Genomic DNA, 14,984 nt, shown 5'->3' with positions numbered 1-14,984 from the left:
CCTACAATTCTAAAATGTGTTTACCAGTTGCATTCACGTCTCTATGGAGTTTTCATGGCATAAATGTGGGAGATAGGCAGTTCTAGGTGTGAGAATTTGTATAGTCCTGAACTCAACCCTGGCTCTCAGAAGCTGCTGAAAGGAAAGTTTCAACATAGAGCCTCTAAGTCCTTTTCTAACCATCTCCAGATTTAGTCTGTGGGTGATTTGCCTGCACATTTGAAAAGTAGCTGTGAATTGTCATTTTCAGTATCACACTTACATGCTCACACATAAACTCAAACTCATACACATTCATGCAACTGAAACACACATAAAAGCTCACACATGCTCACACACACACCCATACACTCATAATCACACACCATACATACATGCTCACAAGCTCATACTCACACACATGATACACATATTCACACATACAGGAAAAGTTAATCAGCAGGAGACAAGGTAAACAAAGTATATTGTTCTGTCCCTGAGTGGTTATTAAAAGAATAAGAAGATAAATCCTCACATGATATATAGTAAGTCCCCAATTTACAAACATCCGACTTATAGACAACTCGTACTTATAAACCATAAGGGCTATTGGTAATCAACTGCAGTTGGACATCAATGAAAATAATATCATAGAGTTTACTCCATGGCAAAGAACTAATCAATGAAGACCTTATGGAACTAGAGCAGCAGATGACAGCATTTGGGGAAGAAAACAGGAACCTAGAAACTCTAGAACCAAAAACGTTTTCTATAAAAGAGTTAGCTGATGCTTTTCATCTCATTGAAGCAGGAATGGCAAAGTTAGAGGAGCAAGATCCTGATACAGAGAGGTTCACTGAAGTTTACTGTACAGTTACCGAAGGCCTGAGATGCTACAGGGCCATTTATGACGAGAAAAAGAAAAGCTCTGTACAAACCTCCCTTGATGCTACTTCAAGAAACTGACCCCAGCAGCAGAATCAAACCCTGACTCTATCACCAGTCCCCTCCTCTCCAACAAGTCCATCATTTCTGTTTAAGGTTGTATTTGAAAATGTTTAAGTATTAAATTCACAGAAAGGTAAAAATAAATACTATGCTAAGACAAACATCTGTCTATGTTGCATTTAATAGGTAAATATACCTGTTCCAACTTAAATACAAATTTGACTTAGCAAAACTACAGAGTCTATCTTAGTTGTAACATGGGGACTGCCTATATTATCTGCCACGTGTCACTTTTGGTCAAGACACCAATTAGAGCTTCCCTGTTAGTTGCCTTTCATGATACCCAGTGAAAGTGGACTTGACTCTTAAAACCAAGGAGGGAAGTTTTCTCCTCTTATTGGTTGTACATGGGAATTGGGTCAGTACAGTGAGTGATCCAGCCAAGTCCCTAGCAGCAAGGGTAATGCTTGACTCCCTCAAGGACCGGCTCTTCCCCTCACAGTCTCTGTATGTTCCTTTTACCATGTGTTTGTTGTCTTTTGTCAAGATCACAGCTGGTAGTTAAACTTTGTTTACCTTTACATTTTCACCCGCAGTCCTGGTTCCACCACTGTGTGGGGGGCATGGTCATGTCATCTCAGGAAACTGGGCAAACCAGGTGGTCTGAGGGCCTGGACCACAGGTGCCTCATTTCTTCGTTTCTTCTCAATGACAACAATGATTGAGTTGACAGGAAACCTAGATGGGACATTCTTACTGTACAGAAACTTGGGTTCCTTTGAACATGTTACCATATATCACCAATTAGTGGTCCATAAACATGTTTCTTTTTACTTATGAAAACCAGATTCCCCACTTTTCTTTATTTGGGGACTGAAAAATAATTAACAGGCTTAAAAGTGGGGTTTATTGCCATGACCCCTGCAGATTCCAGTTCATACAGTTAGAATTAAAGAATGCTTCTTTCCAGTGGGTATTAAAACTGGAGGCATTTTATCTAGTAGTTGTCGAGTGTTCTTTAATTTATTCATTCATTCTTTGAATTTTCATCCAGCATTTGCTGAGCAGACATTGTGGGCTGGGTGTAGGTAACTTCAGCCTCTGAGTAAGACACAGGATGCCCAACTGAGCCAGATGCCTGTCCAAGCAGGTGATGAGGAGGAGTTGAGGAAGCAGTGATTTCCAAGGTGGGGTTAGCAGGGAGACCAGCCGGGCCCCTGAAATGGTCATGGCCAGAAATAGCTATGCAAATGGGGTAGATTGCTGCCTAGAGGAACAGACTAAAACCTTGTGTGGGGTGGGACCCCTGGTACTGATGGCACCAAAGCAGTGTGCCAGTTCTGCCATGAAAAATGGCAGAATTGCATTTCCCTCCTGCCTTCCTCTGTGCCCATCCTGGTTCATGAGTGACCCGTGCCAGCTGCTGACAGTAAAAGCCAGCTAGGAGTAGATGAAGCTGAATCCACTCTATGGGGGGCGGATGTGAAGATATCACAGATAGCTCATGGGAAGCATTCACAGTGAAGGTGGCTGCCATTTTCCTCTTGATTTAAAAGTACTGAGAAATTGATATAAACAATAGTAGTCCCTCTTGCTAAAAAACAAATAAAAACCCTGCTCTGATGAGGGTTCTTAATCTTAAAAATGTTCCTGACTCCACTGGCCTCGTGCCTGGAGCTGACAAGCATCTTAGACCTTTGAACCTGCACTTTCAGCCTGACTCCACTTTTTTTTACCCACCAAGTGTTTCTTGAGCATCTGTTATGTACAAGATTTTAAAAAATATTCCCCCAAAGATAGGTAACCTAGTTAAACACTTGCCGTCCTGGTCTTTATCAAAATAAAACACGGTGCAGTGCATCACCGCAGCACGTCCTCTGGCTTCCTCACAGGAGCAGGAGCTGGGCTGAGGAACCCACAGTGATAGCACATGCAAGGAGTTCGACAGGGCGTGGGAGGGGAAGTGACATCTAAGTAAATTTGGAAAGCACTTTGAAGTCACCCAGCTGTCACTGTTCCTACTTTTCAATCACCAGATGTATTGCAATAATTATTTTTTCCAACTTCAAAGTGGAAACATGGCAGAATTCTTGCTACCCAATATAAAGACAGGTTGGCTGTCTGTCACTGATGAGTCTACAGCATCACTTGAACAGCAAGCAGTGACTCTGGATAAAAAGTCACAATGCAGTGAACCCATGTCATAATTGCTTTAGTTTTAACTTTTATAGGTTACTGATTTTAGGGAGAGGGGAAGTGAGGGGTGGGGGAGAGAAAGAGAAACATTGATTTGTGTTCTACTTATTTATACACTCATTGATTGATTCCTGTATGTGCTCTGACTGGGGATTGAACTCAGAACCTTGGCATATCTAACCAACTGAGCTACCCAGCCAGGGCCTAGCTGCTTTTGTTTTAGGTGCAATTTGAAAGTCTGCTTCGCACACATCAGCATCTGTTGTATTTTTATCTGAAATAGGAGCCCCCAGTGAGTTACTGCTTGGCCATGGAGAATTAGATTATTTTGCAACATGAAGTAAGGTCTCTTTGGCAAAGCTCAGGTGGGGTAATAAAAGGATGATAGTCTCTGAATCATTGAAGAGGTGATTTGAATGATCCTCTTTGCCTCTGCTACTTACTCTCGGCAATCCCCACCTACTTGTTAAGATTATGTGTAACCCCAAATCCGTATGTTTGGCCTTGTGGTCGTGTACAGTTGTGCTCAGAGCAGCAAAAATTTGAGTTCCAGACATGCACGTTCCCAGCTGAGGGCTACATTCTGCCTTCTTGTTTCAGCTCTGAGACTGTGAACAGTGTCCTTTACAGGAACTGCTTGGTGCCTTCTTTTTTCTCTTGTGCTTTTTATTTCTGATTTCACTGTTTATATGGCCCCCAATCCCCCTGTGGTACTGAGGAGGGAATGTCTGGAGGAAGCTTTCTAGTACTAGCTCCCCTTTCTACAGCACAAAGAAATCACTTCTGTCACATGGAACTATGGAGTCTTGACAAGTTTCCATCTAATAAGGATTAACAAATCAAAATTAACACATTGTTGACTGGCAATTTTACACAGACGTTATATCACCGGCTATTTTTTCATAATTGAGTATGAAGTGAAACAATCTAAATAAACTTCAGTATACTTTATTTATACATAATGAATTTAAATGAAGCTTTGTACATATCTGCTGCATATTATATTTTATACATATTATATATTTTAGTAAATTTTTTTGGTGTGGTATACTATATAGCAATTACCTACATGTAATGGTACAAAAAAAGATTTTACAATATCCTTGATATGTATGTCCAAGCTGCAAGTGGGTTAGATAGTCCAAGTTTAGATGGCTCAACACTGATTGTTTTTGTTTACTGTACCTTCGATTTTGCAGTCTCTCACCTGGAGGAGTGGGAAGAAAAGGAGTTCACATGAGAACATAGAACAGTGTGCTGTTTTTCGAACTTTGACCCCCAGGGCAAGAACTCACAAATACAATAATCCTATATTACCCTGAGTTTCAAAAATTGTAATAGCTAATGCAAGTGCAAACAGGAGTTAACTTGTGAGTAGTCAACAATGTGTTAATAGCATAATACCCATTAGTGGGACTCAGAATATAGAAGATATAGTTTTGTGATCTCCTGAATGCCTCGATAAGTATTGGGGGAACACTTTGCAAAGTATATGAGTGTCTAATACTATGCTGTACACCAGCGGTTCTCAACCTGTGGGTCGCGACCCCGGCGGGGGTCGAACGACCAAAACACAGGGGTCGCCTCTATATTCCGATGGCTTTAGGCGACCCCTGTGTTTTGGTCGTTCGACCCCCGCCGGGGTCGCGACCCACAGGTTGAGAACTGCTGCTGTACACTAATGTAAAACATAATTTAAGCCAGGTGGTGATGCAGTGGATAGAGCGTCGGACTGGGACGCAAGGGACCCAGGTTCGAAATCCTGAGGTCGCTGGCTTGAGTGCAAGCTCATCTGGTTTGAGCAAGGCTCACCAGCTTGAGCCCAAGGTCGCTGGCTTGAGCAAGGGGTCACTTAAACTGCCATAGCCCCCCCCCCCCCCCCCCCCCGTCAAGGCACCTATGAGAAAGTAATCAATGAACAACTAAGGTGCCGCAACAAGGAATTGATGCTTCTCATCTCTCTCCCTTCCTGTCTGTCCCTATCTGTCCCTCTCTCTGTCTCTGCTTCTGTCATACACAAAAAGTGAAAATACATACATACATACATACAAGAACTGCACCTTCCCCACTTAACCATTTAAGTGCTTGACATCATCATCAATGAGCACAGCAGGGAAGCCTGTGGCACAGCTCACTGTGCGTAACTGACACCAATGCTCACGAAACTACAGTGTGTCCGTAAAGTCATGGTGCACTTTTGACCAGTCACAGGAAAGCAACAAAAGACAATAGAAATGTGAAATCTGCACCAAATAAAAGGAAAACCCTCCCAGTTTCTGTAGGATGATGTGGTAGTATGTGCACATGCGCAGATGATGACATAACGCCGTGTATACGGTGGAGCAGCCCACGACCATGCCAGTCAAGATGTGGATGGTACAGAGGAAAGTTCAGTGTGTTCTCTGGCTCACTAAATTTGAATCTGTGACCGAAGTGCAATGTGAATATCAGCACGTTTATAACAAAGCGCCATCACATAGGAATAACATTACTCGGTGGGATAAGCAGTTGAAGGAAACCAGCAGTTTGGTGGAGAAACCTCGTTCTGGTAGGCCATCAGTCAGTGACGAGTCTGTACAGGCTATACGGAATAGCTACCTAAGGAGCCCTAAAAAAATCTGTGTGTGAGCTCACATCGAACTGCACTGGATATGGTATGAAACTGGGAGAGTTTTCCTTTTATTTGGTGCAGATTTCACATTTCTATCATCTTTTGTTGCTTTCCTGTGACCAGTCAAATGTACACCATGACTTTATGGACACACTGTATAAACACATGCTTTAGAATGACTGCTCAGTATTATTCATGCTGAAACAAACAGAAAAGCTAATATTTCTTAAGTGCCCAGCCCCTATCAAGAAATGTCTTAAGAACTTTATATATGTCAATTTACTTAGTCTTCAGAATAACTCTATCATGATCACTAGAGAACTTGTAATTTGCTTCTTTACAGAAAATCACTCTGCACCTCCTGATGTAACCACATACACCTCAGAACACTCAATACAAGTAGAAAGGCCACAAGGCTCAACGACATCGCGGACAGCACCAAAGTATGGCAATGCTGAGCTCATGGAGACTGGTGATGGTATGTCTCCTGGTATTTTCTTCTCTTCTTTGTAAACTCTAATTTCCACTAATTTTCCTTTTACACCATGATGGAATGTGTTTCTTCTATAAAATTAGGTCAACTCACCAAATCTAGTCTATCAAGTTCTTTACAAACCTGCTGTAGAAGGTGGCATAGTCACAAGAAATGCGGTTATCTCCAATCGGGCAAGAGTTATTCCTTGTAAAAAAAAAATGTGGTAGGAATTTAGTCATAAGAAGAAAAGGAAATTTTATAAAATTCTGATGTATTTGCTAATGAATAACTAAAGTTGGTTCAGTAATTAACAAATTAGTGTGCAAGTGTTAAGACCATGAATGGTTACTTAGAAGGACAGGATGAAGTTAAATGTAAACAAATTAGTTGGCAGGTATGAGCCAATGTGGCACTTTTGAATTTGGAAGAAAAGGGTCTTTTTTTCTCCATATTGAAAAAAAATTTTAGGGATTTGATAAAATACTACAGTAGGGGAGCTTCTTTATTCCTCATATCACCCTTAATCTTGGTATATTCCGATCATGGTGGTCGTTTCTGTTACCCATTTGAGGTATCAGACTTGAACATGAACTTCATGTTTTATTCTGCTCTCCTTAAGTCTCAGTCCTTCCTGGGGTCATGAAAGTTGTAATAGAACCCAATGGTGACATGAAATGCTATTTTTGTGGAAGATGGACAAAGGAGCATTGGTGTGCCATCCATTTAACTGTGCTCATGTCCTGTGGTACGTACTGTGTGATTTAGAGGTGACAAGGAAGGCCTCGACCCAGTCTCTAATAGGGAGCACGCCTCTTTGTAATGGCCAGAGCCCAAATCAATAAGGCTCATGAGCTCCTGTTAGTACATTTGAAGTCACCCCAGTATCCCATATGGTTGGTTTCTCTGGAATACTTTGTTTCAATGTTTGCGTTAGTTCTCTGCTAAACTCTGCAAAGTCTATTTATTCAATAGTCTATACTGTGATTCTAGTCATCACCATTTTAATAACTGTTGTTTTTGAAGTTCATCATCTTTACCTGCCCTCCCAGGTAAGTTCATATGTCGTCCACATGACTCCATTTGAGCCCCATGTGGTCCAGTCCGGAGTTTTCCAGTGTGTGATGATCTCTTGTATCAGAATCACTTGGAGCTCCTGTTAGAAAGTGGGTTCTGAGCTATGCCTCATAACTGACATTAAATACTCTTGGCCAGGAGGTCCTAGAATGATTCTTACACATTTTAAACTAAGATAGAGAACCAGTGACCTTATGAAATGATCTCGGATTCATCTGAACCAAATTAAGTGGGACTATTTAATGTGGAAATATTGTGTCTAGGGACTAAGAATTCTGGACTATCTATTTTTATATATTTTCAAAACTAAAATATTTTTAAGGTACCCATAGAGTATTTTGAGATTATCTATGAAAATGTTTCTGATTTGACAGAAAAATTTACTTGAATTCTGCCATGTTCATTTAGAAAGCTAAGGTCTGTTGTTGTGAAGCCTGCAGTGAAGGAGGCTGTGCCTCCGTCATTGTGAAGGAGACCCTTCTGCTGTGGTTCTAAGGCTGGGAGAGCAGTGAAGTCCACACCCAGACTGAACCAGGTGCGGGTTGCCAAGCACCTTACAGCGGGAATGAGATTTACCTGCAGTAGGTGCATTTGACTAGTTAAGGATGTTAGCATTTTGGTACTCCTTTTACTCATTAACTGGAGTTATTTATTTTAAAATATTTTGCCTTTTTTGATGATCATTTCATGTACTCAGTTTTCAAAATGATGTCACATTCGTTGTTGTAAGAAATATTGTAACATGGCATTGTTTCTCAGTACACATGGATAAATATATGTTCGTATTCTGTGATACAGAAAAATTGATTTAGACCAAAGTCTAATTGCTGTGCTTCTAGAATGTATTGCCTGAACGTTCATTCAGGAGAGTGGAACTGAGATACTCAGGAGGGACACAGTGGTCACCTGTGTGGACGGCCTGCTGAGGCGCTTGTTGGACCCAGTCCCCTTGCTCTCGTTAGGAGATATGGATGTTGGGGGTGGCATGTTGATGCTGCAGGGCACCTAAATTCTGTGTCTCCAATAAAATGTTCTCTTGGTCCAATGAGGCTGGGCACCAGGGGTCTCGGGAGAGACAGGGACTCACAGGAGTCTCTCTCCTTCGTCAGCACTCTGGTCACCTTTGAAAGTGGGGGTCAGAGACAGTGTGAGTGAGGAGGTAACAAACACCATTTTGGAATTCGGAGGTGGGACTGAGCCTGATCTGTAGTTGAAGCTTTTCCTAACATCACCAGATCAGGATGACTTAGGAAGTTGTAAATGAGAATTGCTTCTGCTGAGTCTCTACGTTCTTGCAGCTTCTAGCACGGTCAGTGAGCCGTGACTGTCTACCTAGTAGAATGTCTTCATTCTGTACGTTGTCCTAGGTGACACTTTGAGGGACATTGAATCTCAAGGCCATCCATTTCATTTCATTGTGGTGCTTGTTCAAACCCAATGGACTAAAGTCAGTCCATCTGCCCCGTGGTTCTGTTTTTCAGGAGTGCCAGTAAGTAGCCGGGTATCGGCAAAAATTCAACAGCTTGTCAATACCCTCAAACGACCAAAACGACCACCATTACGGGAGTTCTTTGTTGATGACTTTGAAGAATTGTTAGAAGGTAAAAGAACCCTTTTTTTACCCTATTTATTTCAACATCCCTTTAGTCCCATAAACTATAATGATATTTTTTATTGACTTTTTTAAGAATAATAATCTTGGCATTCACTAGAAGATAGGAATCTTATCTAGAGACCACAGGTACTGTTCCTGTAAAGGAATTATGTCCTATAAAGGTACACGAATACCATCCCACAAGCCAGGACTCATTCTTAGGGTTCTGTCAGGTTTCAGAAATGCAAGTAAATCATAGAAACCTTGCTGACAGCAGCCCAGTTCCCTCTGAATAAACGTAAGAGGAGTGCAGTGAGTGTGCAGCCAGTCCCATTCTGTTTCCACTCTGTATAAACCCTGGAGCAAGTGTCTTCACCCCTTAGTGCTCACAAGCCTTTTAACATAAACCACCTAAAATTAAAACAAAATACTTATTCTATCAAATGCAAACTCTATGTTCCTGTTCTTTACATCACAAGTAAAATAGAACTGATTTTCTGCCCAGCGGGTGGAAATTGTCAGTCATAAACTATAAGAGTCTCTTCCAGAAGTGAGAAAAAAATCTCAACTCCTCACATACCTTAACAAATTGCATTGGACAAATTGCATTGTATTATGAAGCATTTATTTTTGGGTTAATCAGGAAAATATAATCTGTGTTCATTATTCATAGTAGTTGCAGCAAATTTAAATTTACTCCTCAGTATTTAAAGGCAAAATATAATTCAGCTCAAAAGATTTGAGCTCTTTGGACTACAGAATTACTAATCTCTGTTGATAATTGATATTTTTAACATAGTTGTTGCAGTCCTAGTCTCTAGGCATATTCAAATACATAGCTTTACTTGCTATCAGTTTATAAATGCACTCATGTCTCCTTAAGTACCTCACCCAACATTGCCCGGAAATTGTAAGAATTCAGTGCCTCGGTCACATTGATGAGGATAGTAGGTAGGCCATAGCCCTGATTCTAGAAAAGCATGTGTACATGTTTTTTGTGTACTAATAAATTTATACCTTAAGTGTAAGTCTCTTAGCTTCTTTAAAAAGAATAAAAATGTGATAGTGCTAATATGAATTTTTTTTTAAACCTATTGTGTCTACATACGTTTAGTTCAACAACCAGATCCGAACCAGCCAAAGCCAGAGGGAGCACAGATGTTGGCCATGCGAGGGGAGCAGCTGGGTGTGGTTACAAATTGGCCCCCGTCTTTAGAAGCTGCATTACAACGATGGGGAACCATCTCACCAAAGGCTCCGTGCTTGACCACAATGGACACAAATGGGAAACCACTGTACATCCTCACTTATGGTAATCTTATAACCCTTGTCTGCCTTCTGTTTGCCACACATCTGCCATTTTCAGGGTGGCTAATTTATATTTGAGCTGCTTTTATGTTTTTGGTCCTGAAATAAATGGAATCTGAAAGAAAATATTTCAGGAAAATTATTCTATTTCAATACGAAAAATTATTTGTTAAATGTTTTTTTAATCCAAAAAGAATCCAAAAACTTAGTGATTATTATGCTAACAAGATGTTGGGATGTATATAATATTCTTGAAATTAATGGTTTTAGGAAGGATTGGTAGTTAAAGAATGTGTATCTAAACTCTTTGACATATATAATTCAGAAGAAACATAATGTTTGTAAAGGACTTTTTCAGAAAACAAGAGAAACGAGCTTTTCCTTAATTCTTCATTTAGTACTATTAATGCAGTCTGTAAGTTTTTGGAAATAGTTTACGGTACCAGAAGGATCCTTTTCTCTTTATTCCATGAATAAGGGACCCTGAAGAAGCAGATTTGTCAGATTATTTGCACACTATCTGCCGGAGCTTTGCAAAGAAACCAGCTTAATAACTAAAAGACCAGAATGACTCGTATTATACCTACATGTATGAGGTTAGAGCACCCTTTTTGAACTTTGTTTTTATGACACTAACACTCTTCTAACTGCAGTTGGAACAGAAATTGATTTCTGCATTAGCAGTTCAGATCAAGAATTAAATGTTATGTTAAATAATATGAAGTCCAGCCTTCTGGGGTCAGTCCGGGGAGGTGAGGCCCTGGGAAGCACCTGCGATAGGTACAATAGTCACTATCCTATGCATCTTGTCTCCAGAAATGGGGTGGGGTTTAGGACAGGTGTTTCATAGCCTCGTTTTTATGACTTTGTTGAGTAATTCTAAGTGGAAAAGAGTATTTCACCCGTAATGAGGCATAAGCTTGATCTTTCTTTTTAGTTATGCTTTTGGGAATTAGTTTCATCGAGTCAAAAAGATAGAATATCTCCTGTGTTAGCTTCACCTCTTGCCAGATTCAGCCATAGAGCTGACTGTGTACTTGGAACTGCTGCTGCTTAGCTTGTTCTTCAGGGCTTATCTGCCCACATCCTGGGAATTCTAGGACCCACCTGTGTGCATGCATGAACACAGCATTCATCAGTCAGCCACAGGCGCTGTTTGAGGTGTTTGAAGCATTGTCTGCGCTGGCACGGCACTATGACTTGGAGACCAAAGATGAGTGAGATGTGGTTCTCAGGGGCTGGTGAGCTACGTTGGAAGTGTGGACCCTCTTCTGTTGATGGGATGGAGAACATAGTAGTACTGACTCTCCTAAGATGAATTTGTGGTTTCAGATACAGACTGATGTTATCTATGAAAATGTGGAGTGCATATATCTACACCAGAGCATCCCAACTCCTGCTTTTCAGTCATTTATATTTTGTTGTGTTTTATTCATCTTTATGAGACATATGTTATGAGTCAATCTTTGTTTTTATTTTAGTAAAGAAATATAAGAAAGCAATGTATTTCCAAATGTAAGTTTGTAATTCATCAGGACATTAAATGAAAGTGTTGTTTATTATGAAAACTAGAGAACAGTGTTATTTATATAGAAACACTAAGTAGATGAACATTTCAATATCAGATAATCCTGAAAGGATTCAGAGAAAAGTTCATTGAATTGAATTGTTCTATGGTACAATTGAAGGGCTAGATCATTTACAGTATGTGGTTTGCATTCAACTCTAAAATGTAACTTTCTCCCTTCCAAATACTAACCAGGCCCAACCATGCTTAGCTTCTGAGATCAGACGAGATTGGGAGTGGTCAGGGTGGTATGGCCTTAGACTAGCTTTCTCAAAGGCCTCGGGTAGCAGAATTCCCAGTGAGAAACAGAAATTCTAAACGATGAATGAAGGTTGTGAGCAAACTTATTTTAAAAATCTTACACTTTCATTGGCTCAGCGGTAGAGCATCGGCCTGGCGTGCGGGGGACCCGGGTTCGATTCCCAGCCAGGGCACATAGGAGAAGCGCCCATTTGCTTCTCCACGCCCCCCCCCTCCTTCCTCTCTGTCTCTCTCTTCCCCTCCCGCAGCCAAGGCTCCATTGGAGCAAAGATGGCCCGGGTGCTGGGGATGGCTCCTTGGCCTCTGCCCCAGGCGCTGGAGTGGCTCTGGTCTCGGCAGAGTGACGCCCCGGAGGGGCAGAGCATCGCCCCCTGGTGGGCAGAGCTTCGCCCCTGGTGGGCGTGCCGGGTGGCTCCTGGGCGGGTGCATGCGGGAGTCTCTCTGACTATCTCTCCCCGTTTCCAGCTTCAGAAAAAATACAAAAAAAAAAATAAAAAATAAAAAATCTTACACTTTCCAGCCCTGGCCAGTGACTCAGTGGATAGTGTGTTGGCCCAGCATGTGGGTGTCCCAGGTTTGATTCCTGGTCAGGGCACACAGAAAAAGCAGCCATGTATTTCCCCCCCTTCCCCTTCTCTTCCTCTTACCTTTCCACAGCCAGTGGCTCAATTGGTTCAAGCCTAGGCCCAGGCACTAAGAATAGCTTCATTGGAGTACACATGCCTTGGGTGCTAAAAATAGCTCAGTAATGGAGCACTGGTCCCAGATGGGGTTGCCAGGTGGATCCCGGTTGAGGTGCACGTGGGAGTCTGCCTTACTGTCTCGCCTTCTCTCATCTAAAATAAAAAAATTATGCTTTCCATTTACCAATATAAATAAAAATGCATATGAAGAGAACACATGGTATTTCATCATATTAAATTAATAAAAGTAAATTATGTTAAGCAAATAACTTCCTTCCATTGTGCTTCCCTTCCAAAACTTCTCAGTCTTTTTATTTAAAAGAAAAATTTTTTTTGGTATTTTTCTGAGGTGAGAAGCAGGGAGGCAGAGAGACTCTTGCATGCACCCAAACGGGATCCATTCAGCAAGCCCACCAAGTGGCGATGCTCTGCCCATCTGGGGCGTTGCTCTATTGCAACCAGAGCCATTCCAGCACCTAAGGCAGAGGCCATGGAGCCATCCCCAGCACCCCGGCCAACTTTGCTCCAATGTAGCCTTAGCTGCGGGAGAAGGAGAAAAAGATAGAGAGAAAGGAGACGGGGAAGGGTGGAGAAGCAGATGGGCACTTCTCCTGTGTGCCCTGGCCAGGAATTGAACCCAGGACTGCCTGACCAGGCGGTAGCGCAGTGGATAGAGCATTGGACTGGGATGCAGAGGACCCGGGATCGAGACCCCGAGGTCGCCAGATTGAGCGCGGCCTCATCTGGTTTGAGCAAAAAGCCCACCAGCTTGAACCCAAGGTCACTGGCTCCAGCAAGGGGTTACTCGGTCTGCTGAAGGTCCATGGTCAAGGCACATATGAGAAAGCAATCAATGAACAACTAAGGTGTTGCCACGCACAATGAAAAACTAATAATTGATGCTTCTCATCTCTCTCCGTTCCTGTCTGTCTGTCCTTGTCTATCCCTCTCTCTCTCTGAAAAAAAAAAAAAAACCCAGAACTTCCACATGCCGGTGATGCTCTACTACTGAGCCAACCGGCCAGGGTCACCTCTCAGTCTTTTAACCTTCTCACTAGCTGTATAAGTGATTAATTCACAACCTTTAGTATATATTTACCTTTACCAGTGAGATTTATACTTTCTTATGTTTTGATGTTACTAATTAGTACTTCCCCCCATTTTTTAGCTTTAAGCCCCTTTAACATTTTTTAAATCTGGTTTAGTGGTGATGAACTCTTAACATTTGCTTGTTTGGTAAACTCTCCACGAGTCCTTCAATTCTGAATGATAAGTTTACTAGGTAGGGTACTCTTGGTTAGAAGTTTGTTTTTCTTTCTTCTTTATAAACCAGTCAGGAATGGTTGTCTTTTTTAACTTAAGTCAGCAACATTTTTTTTTCCTTTTCTCTTTGAGAAACACCAAGTATATTTCTAGAATTTTGCCAAAAGTGTCTTGCCCTTTTCAAGCTCTCTATTATAATCTGGCTTTAAGTGAATTTATGGTGATACCAACTTTAATATTCCAAGCTGAGGATGAAGTTGAAACTTGAACAAAATATAATAATGCTAATTGGTTGTAATACATTTGTTCATTTACAACACAGATTTATTTCCGTTAAAATAAATCATTTGTAATTATTTATTCAACTATAATTCCTAATTATAGTTTAACTATATTCCTAATTATTGTGTACCTCAAATCTGAAGGCACAAAATAATTGTTTCCTTAAAAAAAATTATGCCTGACCAGTGATGGTGCAGGGGGTATAACCTTGACCTGGGATGCTGAGGTCCTAGGTTCGAAACCCCAAGGTTGCTGGCTTTAGCATATATTCATCTGGCTTGAGAGTAGGGTTGCCAGCTTGAGTGTAGGATCATATATATGATCCTGTGGTCACTGACTTGAGCCCAAGGGTCACTGGCTGGAGACCAAGGTTGCTGGCTTGAGCAAAGGGGTCACTGGCTCGGCTGGAGCCCTCTAGTTAAGGCACATATGAGAAGCAATCAGTGAATGACTAAAGTGCCACAACTACAAGTTGATGCTTTTATAGCTTGCTTATGACATTAATAAAACAAAAATGTGTTGATTGCCTACTGTGAATCAGGAATGTCCTAGGAATTAGAAGAATCAAAAATAATGAAAGCATTTTCTTTGTCTCACTAGGTGAGACAAGCTGATAAATCCTGTGACAGGTAAACACTTTAGTAACCCTAATTGAGTTGTTGCAAAATCCCATCCAAAATAAATTCAGATTTTTTTTTTTTTTTTTTTTTCTTTTTCATTTTTCTGAAGCTGGAAACAGGGAG

The 14,984-nt window shown here is 41.3% G+C and overlaps 1 protein-coding gene across 4 annotated transcripts in view; it reads left to right on the top strand.

Moving 5' to 3' along the window:
- DIP2C (disco interacting protein 2 homolog C) overlaps positions 1–14,984 on the top strand; it is a 471,590-nt gene that overhangs the window by 314,596 nt on the left and 142,010 nt on the right. For all 4 annotated transcript variants that reach the window (XM_066387148.1, XM_066387147.1, XM_066387146.1 and 1 more), the window contains 3 exons: positions 6,078–6,212; positions 8,765–8,884; positions 9,992–10,189. In XM_066387148.1, coding sequence (XP_066243245.1) covers positions 6,078–6,212; positions 8,765–8,884; positions 9,992–10,189 — 453 coding nt within the window. The remainder of the gene's footprint in view (positions 1–6,077; positions 6,213–8,764; positions 8,885–9,991; positions 10,190–14,984) is intronic.

This window comes from Saccopteryx leptura, chromosome 5 (genome assembly GCF_036850995.1).
Source record: "Saccopteryx leptura isolate mSacLep1 chromosome 5, mSacLep1_pri_phased_curated, whole genome shotgun sequence".
NCBI classification, from domain to species: domain Eukaryota; kingdom Metazoa; phylum Chordata; class Mammalia; order Chiroptera; family Emballonuridae; genus Saccopteryx; species Saccopteryx leptura.
Note: the sequence above shows the minus strand (reverse complement) of the source record. Positions and strands in the feature narration are given on the sequence as shown.